The following is an 18,396-nucleotide window of genomic DNA, read 5'->3' on the forward strand; positions in this document are numbered from 1 at the left end:
TAAATAGGTTCCGAAAAGATTAAAACTTAATCAAAAAATCTCATATTTGGTCTAAAAATCTGTGTTTGAACGCCTATTTCATTTCATTTTGTGTCATTCTGTAGAACAGAATATCATAGATATTTTTTTTTTATATCTTTTTGTGTGAAAAATTGTTTTCTGAAAAAATGGAAATTTGTGTAAGTATATTTGTTGCTTTTGAAAATGTATGCGTTTTAAACCAACCAGTGTGGTTTTTAAAGTTAAATGTCGATTAAATTTGGGCCAGCGAATTTGTGGTTTAAATAAAAACAAACTGCACATAAAATATATACAAACAATGTTCGACTTTTTATATTGGACGGAAAGCGTCTATGCAAAGTCATATCCCCATAAAAAATTCTAGTTTTTGACAGTGTTGTAAAAAACCTTATACATCCAGGCAGATCTAGAATGCTTGAGAATACGTGCGCACATATACAGCGGCAGTCGATGGCTGTATCCAAACAAGAGAGAGGCTGGCTCTAGAGAACTCTCTCTCTGGCTTTTTAACAAAATTTCAAGAGAGCCTGAAGCCAGCTCTAGAACCAGTCTGAAAAATTCGAGTGTCTAAAAATCGTATGGCGTTACGCAATTATCGTTATATTGTCTTTGCATATATCTTCCCTGACCATCGCAGGATCGCGATTGCCTATCAAAAAAGGACAACAGTTGTTAAGGGTCGTATAGATATAAATAGTATCCTATAGAATAAATATATAATATAGATCTTTGATGGTTGAAAAATTTAATTTACCTTTCCAAAAACTTTTTGAATGGTTTTCCCTTGAGCTGCGTGAATATTTCTTCCATGTACGGCTGTAAAATATTTAATAAATATTAATATTAGGTTTAAGGGTCCGTGAAAACAGTCTGCAGATAACTGCTACAATGAGGGAGAAAATTGTATTAGAACAGAAAGACGAACATTACTGACAGAAATTACAGATTGATATATATATAAATACATATACAAATATTTTGCACAAATTTTAAAATTTTTGTTTGTATGATTGTAACGAAATTATTCACAAAAACCATGTATAAAATACATTTTGTTAATAAGATCCCAAACGACCGTTCATTTCAAAATAAAGAGCACGAGCACACTATAGCCAAAACGGAGTGCGCACTGCATATTAAACTGTGTTGAATACTTTAAGAGCTCACCCAAAACTCAGTTATTTTTGCTATCGATCAGCTGTTGGCTCAGCTGTTACACCCAAAAAGTCACAAGCATATGCAAGGGAGAGGTACCAGGTGTGGACAGGGGCCAGGTTGTGACCACCCCTACATCATCTTGGTCAGCAAGTATGTAGTATTGCAGGATTCCTTGTATTTTGTGATTTATCTTTGTTTTTAATCAAAACCTATGCAAATAATTGTTTGGTCTCTTGGAAAATATGTTAGACCCCGTTATGACACACGTCATGGTTTTGTTGTATTTGGTTTTGGAAGTGAACGTTACGTATTTAACTACAGTTTTAATGAATTTTACCTGTTTTAAGCCAAATCAATACAGAAAAAATAATTTAATCTAAAAAAATGTATTTTATTTTATTGTGATGAGTAATGTGAAAACGGCTCGTCTTTTGTTGTTTATGCCAGTGAAGGCTCTTAGTATAATTATAATTATATATTTCTCGAAAAAAGGTCATAGTCACTTTACTAAATTCTTTATAGATTTTTTCTTTATAAGAGAATTAATTTAGTTCTTTCACTGATAGAAACCTAATACCTCTAGCTTTAAATTTATGCAAATTTATGTTGTTATAATATGCAATTTGGTTTTGGGGCAAGGAAAAATAGGCGTCCACAGCCGTTACCTCTCCCTTACAAAAAAACGAGCGGAAACACTTTAAGCCGCTGCTTTCATTTTATAACTGGGACTAAATCAGTATATATGTGAGCTTGTTTTATGAAGAACTTTAACATATTTAATGTTTCCATTTTTCTGCTAAATCTGTTATTCACTCTCTATTCATACAACAACACTAGCCAGAGCGCGAGATGTAGGGGAAGGGGTAGGTTAGCCATTTCATTTGTTCATTCTGTGTGTAATAATAATCCGATCTGATTCGGCCATCTGGTAGATATGGTCATTCTTTATGATTCTTCGTTTTCGGGTTTTTCTTATCTTAAGAATTGTGGATGACACAATTCATTCTTCGTCCTTTCTGGGAGCGGGTCGAAATTTGATTCACTTGATAAAGTGTGATTTCACAGGAGTCTGCAAACAAAATTTGGTTACTCAATAACTAGGGGTCAAACAAGACGGACAAATGGACGGAGAGACAGGCATGGCTATAAAGACACGGTCAGTGATGCTGATGAAGAATATATAATATACTAGCGGCACGATTACGCTTCACGGTGGCACATTGAGCTTGCTTATATGAGAAGTGAGTAGAATAATACGTTTAATATATATTTATTTTTAGATAATTGGAGGGTGTAAAATTCTCATATTCCGTTCCCGTCATGTTTAGTAGATCGTCCCATAACGTTCAAGATAAAATTTCGTCAGGTCGTCGTTTGCATTCCAATCGACAATTCCAAACACCGCCATGTCGCTCCCCTTGTTCACATATTTGCCAAACGTATTTGATGGAGTTGTAGTACTCAACATTGAAATGGGTTGAGAATGTTTTCGACAAAAGCGGACAATATGGAACGATCCAGCGGTTATCGATAACGTCATTGTTTCCATTTACTTTCATCACGATTGATCTGCCGTTGCCATCTGAAGAACAACGCCGATACAATGGATACAATGATTGTATCACTCACCAACGGACGAGAAAAACGCGTTCGAATCTTGTCGAGCATTAAAAGAAAAATGTGTGCATTAGGCTGGGCCAAAAAATTTTTTTTTCGAAATTCAAACGGGACACTCTCTAGTAGTGGTGTCATTTTTTTTTAAAGAATTTTTAAAATCTGTTATTTTTTTATGGTTTTTTTCAGATGTAGTGCTTCTATTTTTCACATAGCTTAAGTATCTTATATCTGCTTGCATAGAACTTTGCAGTTCTGAAAAGCTGACAATTGCAGCTATAAATCCGACCCTGTATCTGCAGCTTAACACCTGAAAGATTCCAAAGTCAAATTTCATCATTTTTTGCGGTATTTTTTTTTTCGAACTAGTTAACTAAATAAATAAAAATTTCGCCCCGCCCCCTTCCGCCTCCATAAAGGACGAAAATCTGTGGCAGGCACAATTTTAAAGATACGTTAAAACTAAAAACTCAGTATCGTAGAAAATTATTCTAAAATTCTAAAAAATCATAAGCTCATAAGTACGGGTATAAGTAGAGTCGCGTCCCCAGAAGCGACTCACACGTTCCTTTTCGTTTTTTTTTTGTATATGTGCATTAGTTCAGCGCACAGTGGCTCGTTTTCCGAAAACTCGTTGCATAAGTCGTTGTTGAATTTGGGAAAACTTTTGTCACACTTCAATGAGGAATTAATCAAGCTATTCAAAACCAGTATTTTATAATTTACAAAAAAATGTTAAGATTTATAACACTACTCGACAAAATCGAATTTTTTTTTCCTCAAGGATCCAAACCAACTCTTTCTGATAGATATGGGGATTTACAATTTTTTAAAGAATTATGGTTTTTTTCTATGGCAGAACTTTTTTTTTAAGAATTTTTGAGGTCTGGTATTTTTTTTAAAGCTTTTTTCGGAGGTAGCGCTTGTTTTTTTCACATAGCTCTAGTATCTTACGTCTGGTTGTAAAGAACTTTGCTATTTTGAAAAGATAATTAAAACAGCTAGAAGTTAAGCCCAAACACTTTGTGATTACAGCTTACCGTCTGGGAAATATAAAGCATTGAAATGCAAAAATGATGATTTTTGTGCGGTATTTTTTACGAAATTTTGACTTTAAAAACTCAGGAAAAGTCGAAAAAAAATTATATCCTGTGTCCTCTATTTTTTTGTGTATAGGTGCATTAATTTGGCGTCGTTCCAGATATCCCTCATTAAAATCTATGGAGAGACTTTGGAGCTAAAATTCGTTAACTAAACCTAAAATATGGAAAAAATGAACAAAAAATACATTTTCGATGGTTGCGGGCCCAACTGCCAATTGGGAACAAAGCAATCGAAAAAGGGTTGTACATTTGGTACCTGATCGCGATCCCAATTCCCAATTGGCAGTTGGGCTCGCAACCTTCCAAGTGGTATTTTTTGTTCATGTTTTTGGTATGGTAAATGAATAGATTTTAATGAACAATACCTTAAACGACGCTTAATTAATGCGTCTATCTAAACTAAAAATGTTGGCCAAGAATAATTTTTTTTCGACTTTTCAAGAATTTTTAAAGTCACAATTTCGAAAAAAAAAAAAAAAAAAAAAACCGCAACAAATTATGAAATTTGAAAGCTTAATATCTTCCAGGCGTTAAGCTGCAGATACAAAGTGTCTGGGTATGATTTATTGCTGCATTTGTCAGCTTATTTTGTCTATGCAACCAAATATAAGATACTAAAGTTATTTGAAAAATAGAAGCACTACCTCTGAAAAAAACCATGAAAAAATACCAGATTTTAACAATTCTTTAAAAAAAATTACACCATAAAAAAAAAATAAAGTACTAAAAAAATGTTTAAATTCCGAAATCTATCAGAAAAAGTCACTTTGGTCCACATCCTAAAGAAAAAGTTCAATTGTGTTGAGTATTGTAATGTTTCGTGTCTGTTTACGCACATACATTAGCAATGCTCAGCTTGCTTTCGCTTCCCGACATGAGTCATACATGCCGAACGGCCCAGCTCCCGACCCGAATGGCCTGTTTCCCGACCCGAATGCCTCAGCTTCACAGAGCCGAAGGGAGCTGGGAGCCCTGGGAGCTGGGACAGAAAACTCAGCTGCGACACGTTCGTCGTATGAACTGGCACATCTATATACTGTATGGTTAGTGGCAGTACTCAGATCAACAAACAAAAAGGCCGGTATATACTAGAAATGGATCCGAAGTATTTGCTTGTATTGCTGGTATCTTTCGACCCACCTCGAAAGTTATATCAATTTTATATATTTTGCCAGAAAACACGAAGCAAACAATGCAATATGAGAACAAAAAACCAAAGAAAATATTTGAATAATGAAGACAAATAGAATCTAATTCATGCAGTATCATATTATATATATATATGTATAATAATATATAATTTATTTTTTTTTTTAATTTTCATAAATATAAAACAAACATTGTTTTCTGCTGCTGCTGATAGTCAGACACATTACCTTGCCAATAAAATATTGGAGAGCCCAGGATATGCCTGGGGAAGAGCGACCCGATCCGAAGAAGTGCATTTTATTAACTTTAAACAAAACCAAGCACCTATCTGAGCAGTGTAACCGTACCGAATGCAGTGTACACCTCTGGTCACACAACTGGCCGCTGGAAGAATATATGACATTTGTTTGCTTCCAAACAGCTTTTGGATCTGAGTACTAGGCTTCATACACGAGACCAATGGATCGTACTATATTCACGATCCATTTCTCAAAATCTGATCCATGAATTCTTGCATCAAAAACACTAAATCATGTGCGTTTACCAACACTACTTGAAGAAATCCATCACTGATCTCTGATCACTGATCATGTTGTTGAAACGGGCTGGAGAACATGGACGACAGACTAAACAACCACTTGTTGTTGCTTGGCATCCAGTCCGAGACCCCATTCTACATCAATAAGCAACTCAATAGATGCAGCTACACCATCATCAAGGAGGCCATGAAGATGAAGAAGCGTAATGTCTTGTCAGCCGTCTTCACCCAGCGCGCTCTTGTCTATGTTCGGCAGAGTGTACACGTCGAATTTGTTTGCCTTAGGAGCATGGAAGATCTTTATGCCCTGCAGAGCCTAAGCAATGATGTTGCGACTGAGGAAGCGCCCCCATCCGGAGGCCCCAACAACACCAATAATTTTCGTTAGATTATCTAAGTTAATTTTCTTACTCAACATTATTTTTAAGAACCATTATCTTCTACTAATAATCTTTGTTAGGGATCTCACTCTCTCCACATTATCTCCCCTTACTGACAATGGATGATAGTGATAGTGATAGGAACAGGTTTGCGTGTGTGCCACATTAATGCCCAAAGCCTGACTAAAAAGATTGACGAATTTAGGTATTGTCCAGTCCAATGTCGATGTCATATGTGTGTCTGAAACGTGGTTTTCGTCTCATGTTAATGATGTGTTAGTAGAATGTTTTGGCTATCACCTGTTTCGATCTGATCGACATAGTCACGCAGGAGGTGTAGCCATATACATATGTAAGTAAACGTCTAAATGCAAAATTTGTATGTAAACACTCTAGTGATAGTGTAGTCGAATGGATATTTGTCCAAGTCTCCAGTGCAATACACTCCTCAAAAATGTTAATTGGCTGCGTGTATAGACCTCAGCGGTATATAGCATATAACAATTTAATTGACTTATTATCGACATTGACACTTACTTACACAGATGTAATACTAGCTGGGGACTTCAACAGTAATATAATGAGAGAAAATCACTTATCGGATGACGTATTAGCTATGGGATTAAAGTTAGTAAATACATCTGAACCTACCCATTTTTCTAATTACTGTGATACTTTACTTCACTTATTTTTTTTAAACCATAGTCACAATGTTTCTACGTTCAGTCAGCTGTCCATGCCAATGTTTTCGAAACATGACTTAATTTTCTTGACCTATAATTTTAATACAGACTTAAACTAAAATATAATAGTTTATAGAGATTTTAAAAATATTGACTATGCCTTGTTAAGTGCTGACTTGAATACATTTGACTGGGACTCTATATATAACAATCCTAATATTGACTCACAATTGACTGTCCTCCAAAATAATATAATATACCTATATAATAGATCAATACCTCTAGCAAAAACTGATAAACCTCGTGGCAATCCCTGGTTCAACACGCAAATTAGAATATTAATAAAAATACGCGACAAGCAGACATGGTCCTACATTAAGAAGCTGGGTATTGGTAAATCCAACAATGAACGCATCTGTGATGTTGATCCTGATGTACTCAATGAACAATTTTTAGACTGCAAAGTACCTGAAGTGACTTAAACTGACTATGTTGAGCACTTGCCCCAAAATCTATATAGAAACTGTGATGATGTAAACTGCTTTTGTGATAATGGTACCTGTGATATGAGTTTTAGTTTTTCATGTGTAACTGAGTCAGATGTCCTCGAATCAATGTTAAAAATTAATTCAAATGCCACTGAATTGATGATATAAATCCAAAATTTATAAAATTGTTATTGCCAAAAATACTGCCATACATAACCCCCCTTATACAACATAGCATTGACTCAATCAATATTTCCTGATTCTTGGGAAGTAACAAAAATACTACCAATTCCGAATACAGGCCAATCTCTATACTACCTTTTTTATCAAAAGTGTTAGAACGACTAATGCTGGTCAGTTGACAATGTACTTGACAGCTGATAAACTCTTGACTGACAAACAGTTAGGTTTTCGTGTGGGAAGAAGCTGTACAACAGCAATAATAAACGTAGTGGAAGGTATCAGAGAAAAATTGGTCACAGTGGCGTAGCTACGTACGTGAAAGACGGTGCGGCGCATCGGGGCCCTTGAGCTTAAGGGGCCCCCAGGCTCATGGGCCCAGACTCTGACCAAAAAATCACCAAAAAATCTCTCACTCCTCACTTCTGTTTGAAATGCAAGCATTAATTCGACTTGTATAATTAAGCGTCGTTTAAAGTATTCTTCATAAAATTCTATGGAGAAACGGCTGGAGCAACGTTCAAAACGGTAAAATATGATTTTCGGAGGGCTTATCAACCAATTTCAGATGAGCATTTTCTTCATTAATTAATATGCACCTATAAACAACAAAAAATAAATTTAAAAAAACGAGAAGGAACGTGTGAGTCGCTTCTATGGACGCGAATTTACTTTTATACCAGTATTCAGTCGGTAAATAAATTTGTGAGCTTATGAAGATGATGTTGCCCAATAGCATTGGTCCAATAGGATGGGTTTCAGCAATATGATGGGCTTCTGCTTTCAATAATAAAGACGACTTCTCTCTTTTTCGTGCAGAGAATTACTGAAGTTTTTATTTCATCTTTTCCCTACTTATAGGGTTGAAACTTAGTATGTAATGTACATAAAGTGTACATAGTGTTTCGACACCGGAGACTGCTGGCTTCGGTCCTCGCCGGATGTTGATTCGAATGTGTGTACATTTGAATCTCTGCTGTTGTGGTGGAATGTGCTGTCGCAGACGATGTCCGGGTTGAACGTTCTCTCTGCGTTTTTAGTTTTATCGTATCTTAAAAATTGTGACTGACACAGATTGTCGTCCTTTGTGGTGAAGGAAGGGGGCGGGGCGAAATTTTGAAATATACTTGTAACAGTGCATTCGTCTGGAAACAAAATTTGGTTGCTCTAGCTCTTATAGTCTCTGAGATCTAGGCGTTCATCAAGACAGACAGACAGACATAGAATCGGCTATTGATGCTGATCAAGAGTATATATACTTTATGGGGTCGGAAACGTTTCCTTCTCTGCGTTACACACATTCACTTTTCATTCTTAAATCTTTTTGAGTACGACTGTAAAAATTTAATCTATCGGAAAAAGTCGGTTCTGTTCGAAGCGTAAATAAAAAGTTAAATTTTGTCGAGTATTGTAATTTTGCGAAAAGTAAGGCAAGATAAAGATTGTAATTTTGTTAAATGTACAATAAAGTTTTTTGAGCACATACATTTTCAAATAACACTAGTCAACACGATTTTTCCTCAAGGAACAAAACGAACTTTTTCTTAAAGATTTGGGGCTTAGAAATGGTTTGATAATATTTTTTTTTTCTATGGCAGAACTTTTTTTTGAAGAATTTTTGAAAACTGGTATTTTTTTTAAAGCTTTTTTCAGAGGTAGCGCTTGTTTTTTTCACATAGCTCTAGTATCTTACGTCTGGTTGTAAAGAACTTTGCTATTTTGAAAAGGTAATTAAAACAGCTAGAAGTTAAGCCCAAACACTTTGTGATTACAGCTTACCGTCTGGGAAATATAAAGCATTGAAATGCTAAAATGATGATTTTTGTGCGGTATTTTTTACGAAATTTTGACTTTAAAAACTCAGGAAAAGTCGAAAAAAAATTATATCTGTGTCCTCTATTTTTTGTGTATAGGTGCGTTAATTTGGCATCGTTTAAGGTATCGCTCATTAAAATCTATGGAGAGACTTTGGAGCTAAAATTCGTTAACCAAACCTAAAATATGGAAAAAACGAACAAAAAATACCTTTTGGAAGGTTGCGAGCCCAACTGCCCATTGGGAACAAAGGAACGCGATCAGGTACCAAATGTACAACCCTTGTTCGTTTGCTTTGTTCCCAATTGGCAGTTGGGCCCGCAACCTTCCAAAAGGTATTTTTTGTTCGTTTTTTCCATATTTTAGGTTTGGTTAACGAATTTTAGCTCCAAAGTCTCTCCATAGATTTTAATGAGCGATACCTTAAACGACGTCAAATTAACGCACCTATACACAAAAAAATAGAGGACACAGGATATAATTTTTTTTCGACTTTTCCTGAGTTTTTAAAGTCAAAATTTCGTAAAAAATACCGCACAAAAATCATCATTTTAGCATTTCAATGCTTTATATTTCCCAGACGGTAAGCTGTAATCACAAAGTGTTTGGGCTTAACTTCTAGCTGTTTTAATTACCTTTTCAAAATAGCAAAGTTCTTTACAACCAGACGTAAGATACTAGAGCTATGTGAAAAAAACAAGCGCTACCTCTGAAAAAAGCTTTAAAAAATATACCAGTTTTCAAAAATTCTTCAAAAAAAAGTTCTGCCATAGAAAAAAAAATATCATCAAACCATTTCTAAGCCCCAAATCTTTAAGAAAAAGTTCGTTTTGTTCCTTGAGGAAAAATCGTGTTGACTAGTGTAATCGTTGTTCAAAGTTGAACCATTTTTATGTTTTTGAAAAAATAAAAAAAAAACCGTGCTTAAAAGGCAAAGGTTAATGCATTTTTCTCAAAAAGTACTCAAGCTAGGAGAACAAACTTTTTTTAGAACATATCTAATATGAATTTAGATAAAAAAGGAAATATTTTTTGCGATTACATTTTATTAGATTTTTTTAAGAAACGTAATTTTTTCACTATTTTCAATTTTTAGCGGAATATAAAAAAAGGCCATATTTGGCCGAGCATTGGACTGCACGCAAAAATAGTTGCGATATTCAGCAAACAAACAAAAGAAAAAACCATTGCAACAATTGAGCCTTTCAGGAGTTATTAGTTATTATCTATTCCAACCCATGCTAACTAAACGTCCCTACATGGTTGGCCATTAGATAACGCTGCTGAGATGTTGCTCAATATATTCTTTGTTTAAAATTCTTACTAGAGCTTACAATTAACAAACACATTTATATGGTATAAATGCGTACATTTTAGATTAGCCAAGCCACGGCTCCTTGCTAAATACATATATGTATGCTTATTAGGCTATGCCAAAATTTGACAAACAAATTTTTTGGCCCAGCCCAATGCATATGCATTTAATTAAATATTTTCATATTTAACGAAGCAATTTTCCCTATTTCCAAATGGGGCAACCATTTCAGAGGAATATACTAATATACCGGTTCTTATCCGGGAAGCTAACAGCAAGTTGAACAAATCTTCGTTTTGTCGCTTTTCTTATTAACTATAGGTGTTGCTGGGAAAACTTTTCTTTCGCAGTTTCGAAAAACGCTTCGATTACATCTCCACGCTAAAATTCGTTAACCAAACCTCAAAAGTGAAAAAATAGACAACAAATAATTTTTGGAAGGTTGCGGGTCCAACTGCCAATTGGAAACAAAGCAAACGAAAAGGGATTGAATTTTTGGTACCTGAACGTGTTCCTTTGGCATTGGACCAGCAACGGTATTTTTCAGGTAAAATTAGTTTGAGTCGTTTTGGACTCAATTCGGCTCGGCAATTCTATGATCATTTTAGGAGAGATGAAATCGTGGCCCGGAGCTTTCTTTTGCTTTGAGATTTGGTCTTTAATGACCCTTGTGACTTCTCCTGATTGGAATATGATAGGCGGAGTTGCTTCGGGATTGTTGGTTGGTGGGAGCACAAAGCTATTCGTTGCTGGGTGCGGTTTGAAGACGTTTTCTAGATGGACGGCAAATGTATTTGCCTTCTCTTTGTTGCTGCGAGCCCACTCTCCTGTTTGGGTACGCAAAGGTGATTCACTCTCGATTGGTGGGCATATGCCTTTCCATAGTGGGAATCGTTTGCTAGTTGGGGAGAGTTGCTCCATATAGGATATTTGAGCTCGGTTTTTTTCCATCTTCTAGGGCTCTGCGTAGTAGGTGGTTGGCTATTTTTAGCCGCTCTTTCGAGGCAGGTGATCTGTGTGCTTGCCACTCTCGGCGAAGCCTTCTTTGCCTAGAAATACGACTGCTTTTGGAAAGTTTATTAGATGCTAATATTGGTGTTGAGTGTTTTGCCGCCAGTGACATTGAGGATTGCTTCGTCTGACCTATCAATGTCATCTTTACAATTAATGTTTGGGCAGCTATCATTATGAGAGCTAATGTACTTCCTGTATTTGAGGCAATCTGTTTTGCTAGAAGTTAGAAAGTGTGGGCGTTCCGAAAGCTGTGGATGGTCGTAAATGTGAAGTAGAATGGGCGAGTGATCCGATGATAGATCTGTTAAGTGATCTACATTAATCTGAGCTTGCAGCACCCTTCGTGTAACTGCAAAATCAATCAAGTCGGGTTGCTTGTTTGGATCCGTGGGCCAATGTGTGGGCTTGCCCGGAGAGATAAAGTCTAGCTTGTTTCGTGGGGTTATTATAGCGTTATATAGTTGTCTTCCTTTCGGGTTGGTAAGTCTAGATCCCCAATGGGTGTGCTTGGCATTGTAGTCACCAGCTGCTATAAATCGGTCACCTAGTAGGTCGAAGAATGTTACAAATTCTGTTTCGGAAATGCAGAAACGTGGTGGGCAGTATACTGCGGCTAGGTTTAGGTAGCCGCTCTGAATTTCAATATGAATTGCTGTTGCCTGTAGATAAGGTGTAGCAAATGAAGGCAATGGATAATGCCTAATGCGATTCTTGATCAGAACGCCAGTACCTCCATGTGCCTTACCATCGGGATGATTTGTCGCATAGAAGTTATAGCCATCGAGGTGAAAATAGTTTTTATTTGTTAGGTGAGTCTCTGATATGAGCATGGCGTCAATGTCGTGTTGAGCGAGGAACTGTAAGAGCCCGCATTTGTGCTGAGAAATGCCATTTGCATTCCAGAAACATATATTTGGACAGGACATTTAAACAGATTTCTGTTTGATTAGGAGCTCCAGGAGGAGATTTTGGTTGCGCATAAGCTCCTGCATCGTTTGTTGTATTGCTACCATTGTATTTGTTATAGTTACCAGCATTGACTCAATTCCACTAGGCAATTGGGATGGATTAGCAGGGGTATGTTGGGCAGAGATTTCTGGGATCTGATTTGATGCCTGATTCTGCATTATTCCAGCTGTGGTTGGTTGAAGTGTCGGCTTAGAGACTGAGGCGTATGACCCGTTGTTGTAACTTAACGCCTGAGCAAAAGAAACTCCTGGAGTCGTAGTTGATGGTATATATGTTAAGTTTTGTCGGACGACCGGGTTTCGAGCTGCAGTTATTTGTTGGTTTAGGCGATTTTTCAATTCTTTATAGACAGGACAACCTCTATAGTTGGCAGTATGGTTTCACAGTTGCTACATTTTTTGGCAGATGGGTCCTCCTTATTTACGGGGCAGGCCTCAGTGAGATGAACATCACCACAGGCAACGCAGACTCTACGCAAACGTAGAGTGCAATAGGTTTTCGTGTGTCCATATTCCTGGCAATTTGTGCATTGCACCGGTCCATTTCGTTTGTGTGGTTCCTCAACGGTGATCCTACGGTGCAGTAGGTATTGAAGCTTGTATATTGGGTGAACTTCATTTTTACTTATATGCATACTTTCAGGTGTCAGTTCTACTTTAAACATTGGCTGGGGAATTTTATTTCTATTTATTATGTTCATTGCCATTTTGACTTCGAAGCCCTTATCGTTAAGTCCATCTATTTCTCATTGATTGGGACTGTTGGTTCGATTTCTTTGATAACCACTTGTAATCCTTTGCTACTTTTAAGTTGGTAGGTGTAGTAATTCATTTTTTCATTTTCGAGGTATTTCGCAACTGATCGATAGTTTTGTTCGTCATTGACTTGTATTTTTGTTTCATTTATATTGCCCCTTTTTATGTACGTGACATAGAATGTGTTTGCGCCAATTGTATCAGTTATTTTTTTGACCAGTTCAGCACAATTTGCCTGTCGAACATAAATAGGTGGCGGTCTTAATTTTTTGGCCTTGGGTGTTTGGGTGATCTCATCTTCATTTGGGACACTTAGTATCGCAAATCTATTGTTTGCTAGTGCCTTATGAGGCACAGTGTTCTCGGTTATTTTTGTTATTTTAGCTGCATTGTTGTTCTTCACATTTTGTGGGCTCAATTTTCTTTTGATTTGCACATAGCGATCGAGCCCAGTCTGAATTAACGCTCCGTTAGCATTTTTTGAACTTATTGGTTGGGAGAGTTGGGGCTTGTCGCAGTGGGTCGACAGTATCGGGCGCTGAGCAATTGCAGTGGTTGTTGTTGTGGTTGTTGTCGTTGTTGTGGTCGAAGACACAGTTTTGAGCGAGGGCATTGTACTAGTTGTTGTCGATATTAGCAAATCGCTGGTTAGGCAGTACGAGTCGGGGATGGGCACTGAGCACTCCATGACCCACTTTGCAATGCAGGGGAGAGAGAGCGTGCTCTCTCCTCGTTCACTTGCAGTGATGCAGTTTTTGTTGGTACTGCTCCCTTTGGCTAGCGTATAGAGAAGTACGCGTTGTTTTTTGCTTGCGAGAGCCGACGCTCGTCTTGTTGTTGTTGCCGGGCTTGGCTCATTTTGGCTTTGGTTACAGTGCTTGTGCTCTTTACCGAGCTGGTGCTCTTAAACGTTGACATTTGTTCTTTTCTATTATTTCTATTAGTCTTTATTACTCGATTGGATGGTATTCATGGGCAGCACGATCACTAGTACCCATGCCTACCCCGAGCGCTTTTTCGCGAATTTAATTTATGATTAATCGCGATTAATTGATTTAATTTATTTTCACCGCGGAGCGATACAAAAATACGTCTGTAGTCGTTGACGGTTGACGGTAACTCACTAACCTAACCTAAGAATATATATACTTTATGGGGTCGGAAATCCACTTTTACCACAAATGCAATATACCCTACCCTAAACTCTTTGAGTACGGGTATTAAAATAACGACAATATAGGGACATTATAGTAAAGTGCTGAAACTATACTTGCGAAAAATAAAAGCACCCTAACAGATATGCTGGTTACATTAAAAGTCTTACTTCAAACAAATCCACCGGAACTTCATTTTTTAATAAATATTTTTGAACACTTGCTACAGCATCTTTGGAATATTCCTAAAATACAAAAAAGTATTAATCGCATTTATTAACCGGTTCGATTAACGACAAAGATTACTTACATAAGTGTGTGATAGCATTTCCTCCATTATAAAATTATCATAAATTTCCCTTGCCAGTTTTTTACGTTCATCATAACATTCCGTTTTTTCAAAACACTTTATCTGAAAAAATATAAATATAGAGAATCAGGCAGGCTCCTGTTTTTACTTTCACAAAACATTTGTGATTTAAGCCTAGTACTCAGACGCGCTAATTTTCCGTCGACCGAAATCAGGGATGATATTCGTATGAAACCGATAAGAAATCATCCCTGCGGTCGCCGAACGTAGCAGGCGTCGCAGACCGGTACCAGTTCCGAGAAAAAGCCATTCGATACATACTAGAAAAGCAACCGATGGTATTCCCATCTCGATCGGAACATTGAAAATCAATTTCCGCGTAATGACATGACACAAAACACACACATTAAATATGGAAGGAAACAAGTGCAAGCCAGCTAAAAAGTGCAATAATGAAGATAAATTAAATTTAATTAGGGAGTCGAATGAATACCGATTGTATGGATATTATTATTTATTAATTTATACCCGGTACCATTTAATCAAAAGGAGTTAAGACCATGTTGATTCATATCCCTGCAGGATCGGAATTCAATAGTGCCGTGTGCATTATCGCCCTCCAGCTCCACAGCGCCCACAAATAAGACATTTCTGCTTACTTAGCAAAACATTTGAAATTTAAACAGATTTCTGTTTGTAAACAAACACCAAACAGTGTAACCGTAGAGCATACGCCAACTTAGGTCACACTAGGAACCGAGCGGAATATATAGCACTTTCGGTCGACTGAAAATTTAGCGCGTCTGAGTACTAGGCTTTACTTTTTAAAACGAAAAGTAAAGCGTTCCCGTATTCAAAACGGTAACATATTTCGAGCCGAATGGAAAATTAAATAACTTTTATACAAAACGCCCAACTGCAAAGGGAAACAAATATATGACTTATTGATGCATTGACATGAATTTGACAACAGGGCAATTGATTTTGTGACCTTTATATAAACAATTTTTTTTTAAGCCAGCTTCAAAATTGGATTTGAAAAAATTGGTCTGTGCAACAATAGACAGTGAATTCGTCCAAACAGTTGTCGCAGCCCGATTTGTATATCGATAAATCTCTGTTAAACAAAAAACAATGAGATTGCACTAACGCGTGGGTATAACAGCAGTCAATTTTGCGCTTAACAGTACAGGAGTTAATAGCTCCTGAAAATGAAAAGTATGATTTAATAAAACGCAAGGTGTATGTGAAAGCCGGGGCCATGACTGAATGTAAAACGAGAAGGAACGTTTTGAGTCGCTGCTGAGGCCCCGACTCTACTTTTATACCCGTACTCAATCAGTACATAAATATGTGAGATTATGATTTATGTGGGTTTAAAACATTTAATATTTTACATTTTTTTTCTACATCTGTCATCTACATCTATGTAACATGTAGATTATACATCTACAATGTAGACTCTACATCTTCTCCGCGAAAGGTCACGCACTGCACAGGGCAGAGTGTGTGCGACAGAGAAAGATAATAAGTTGCGTCTGCAGCGCTGAGAAGGGTGGAGTAAGCAACTGAAAATTAGTTTATTCATTTTTGCTATAATAGTGTTCTGATCGTACCAGATTCGGCATTTTGATAGATATGGCCATTATATACTATTCTGCATTTTCCGCATCTTTAAAATTGTGGATGCCACAGATTTTCGTCCTTTGTGGGGACGGACGGACGGACAGACAGACATGGCTACATCGACTCGGCTATTGCTGCTGATTAAGAATATATATACTTTATGGGGTCGGAAACGTTTTTTTTTCTCTGCGTTACACTCCTTATACTCTTTAGCTCTTTGAGTACCGCCTTCAAGCTAAAAACATTTTTTTTAATCTTAAGAATTGTGCCTGCTTAACATTCTAGGCTTAGAAAATATTTAAAACAAACTTGATTTACTGTGATTCATAGAAGTCTGAACCGAAACATGGTTAACATTAAAAAATAACTAGTGGTCTTTGTCTCTCTTTCTTTCTTTCTCTCTCTCAGTAAGAATTGTTTAGAACAGCAAATAAATTGTATTCTAAAATAAAACCTCCAGAAATTGTAATCCGGAGAAACACATACAGTGCCGCTGAACTAAATAGGGTCAAACATTTTCAAAAGTAAAAGCGCTATACCGAAGTAATTTACGTTGATTTTTTTATTAAATGCGTCGAGAAAAGCAATTAAGCGACTAAAAAAATGTAAATCAAACGTTATATCAATCCTGGCATAAATCAGCGCGATTTTATTTTTGTTTAAAAATTATGGTTTTATCTATGGCAGAACTTTTTCCTATAGAATTAAAAGAATTTTATTTTTGTATTCCGTTTTTCACAGGGCGCCTATCTTTTTCACATAATTTAAGTATATTAAATCTGGTTGTAACGACTTTTGCTATTCTGAAAAGATAGTAAATGCAGCTATAAATTTGTTGTAAGCTATTTGTATATCAACATTAAGTTGAGCCAAAAAAATGTTGTTCTTTTTTTAATTTAAACGGGATACCCCCAATTTTTTTATCTTGGGTTAGACGGTAATATTGATGAAAATAATTTTTTTGAGGTTGTCATGTCCTATCTCAGGCTGAGGTATGCATCAGTCTGTCCAGGGTCCTGAATTACAAGTTATTTATAATTCACGAGGACTTTATCGGGAAAACCAGGAACTTGGCCTGAAACTGAAATAGAAATCACAACACTTTTTGGTTCTTTTAATTTTAATGGGTTTCTTTATTCTTCCGTATTATTATTCTACCCGATTATGTTATGTTTAATTGTTCTACGACGCGTATGGTGGTTTTACTCGCGTGTTTGTTATTTGCCTGACTGCTACGGCTGGTGGACTCTCTCTCGATGGCCGATGGACTGCCTTCTTCTTCATGCAAGGCAGTGCCTTTTATAGATCGGGCGGCCTTCCATTTTCCCATGAATGTCTTACAGATATCTTATTTCTACTCCAGAATGTGGGAAGGGTTCTTACATAAATATATATTGCCGAATTATAGTCTGCGCGTGCAGACGGGCTGATCGGTAACAGAAGGTTACCTAATCATTAGCCCTGCAGTCAGTGTCCAATATTCCCGGTAAGGAAAGTCGGAGACTGCTGACTGGCTTGCGCATGTGGGGGGTTTTGCTCGGTAATCGAGAGTTACCTAAGCAATCGCCTCCCAATAGGTGTCCAATGTCCCCGGTGAGGTGATCGATATGCACCGGTACCGTGAGAAAGGAATTTCGTTGGCACTTCGGGAATATATATTATTAGGAATATTTATTTAATATTATTTTAGCTACTTATTGCGTAAGCCCCTTGTGCTGGTCTCCTGTCTTTTGGCGTGTGCTGAGTTTGCATTTTTGCTGGGTGTTGATCGCTTCACCTGGGAGTAGCGTTGGCTGCGTCGTCTGCTTGTGACGAACCATGGGATCCATGGTTCGTTACACCCCACCCCTTTCTTCCGGGTGGGTGATGGAGAGATTTGTGGCGTCGCTTGGCGGGTGCTGAGGTTCGCCGTTTTCCGGGTTATCCTGTCCTTTGGCTTGTGCCGAGTCTCCGGATTCGTCGCTGTTAATCTCGTCACTTTAGCGTGGCGTCGGTAACGTTATATTTTCTACTGCTGTTGTGATCGTGGCCTTTCTGCTGTTCTTGGTGCTTTGTAGTTGGTGTAGTTGGTGCTTGGTGGGTCGAATTTCCCATATGACGATGGTTTTCTCGGCAGTTTTCTTT

At 37.2% G+C, this 18,396-nt stretch overlaps 1 protein-coding gene across 3 annotated transcripts in view; it reads right to left on the reverse strand.

Moving 5' to 3' along the window:
* The window catches only part of LOC111076206 (G protein-coupled receptor kinase 1), a 163,760-nt gene that overhangs the window by 115,627 nt on the left and 29,737 nt on the right, over positions 1–18,396 (reverse strand). The window contains exons 4-6 of one of the 3 annotated variants that reach the window (XM_041595346.1): positions 14,647–14,748; positions 14,507–14,581; positions 776–837 (exon numbers count right to left, since the gene is read on the reverse strand). In XM_041595346.1, coding sequence (XP_041451280.1) covers positions 776–837; positions 14,507–14,581; positions 14,647–14,748 — 239 coding nt within the window. The remainder of the gene's footprint in view (positions 1–775; positions 838–14,506; positions 14,582–14,646; positions 14,749–18,396) is intronic. The other 2 variants (XM_041595344.1, XM_041595345.1) reach the window with 2 other exon arrangements.

The sequence above is a fragment of the Drosophila obscura genome, unplaced genomic scaffold (assembly GCF_018151105.1).
Source record: "Drosophila obscura isolate BZ-5 IFL unplaced genomic scaffold, ASM1815110v1 contig_56, whole genome shotgun sequence".
Lineage (NCBI taxonomy): Eukaryota > Metazoa > Arthropoda > Insecta > Diptera > Drosophilidae > Drosophila > Drosophila obscura.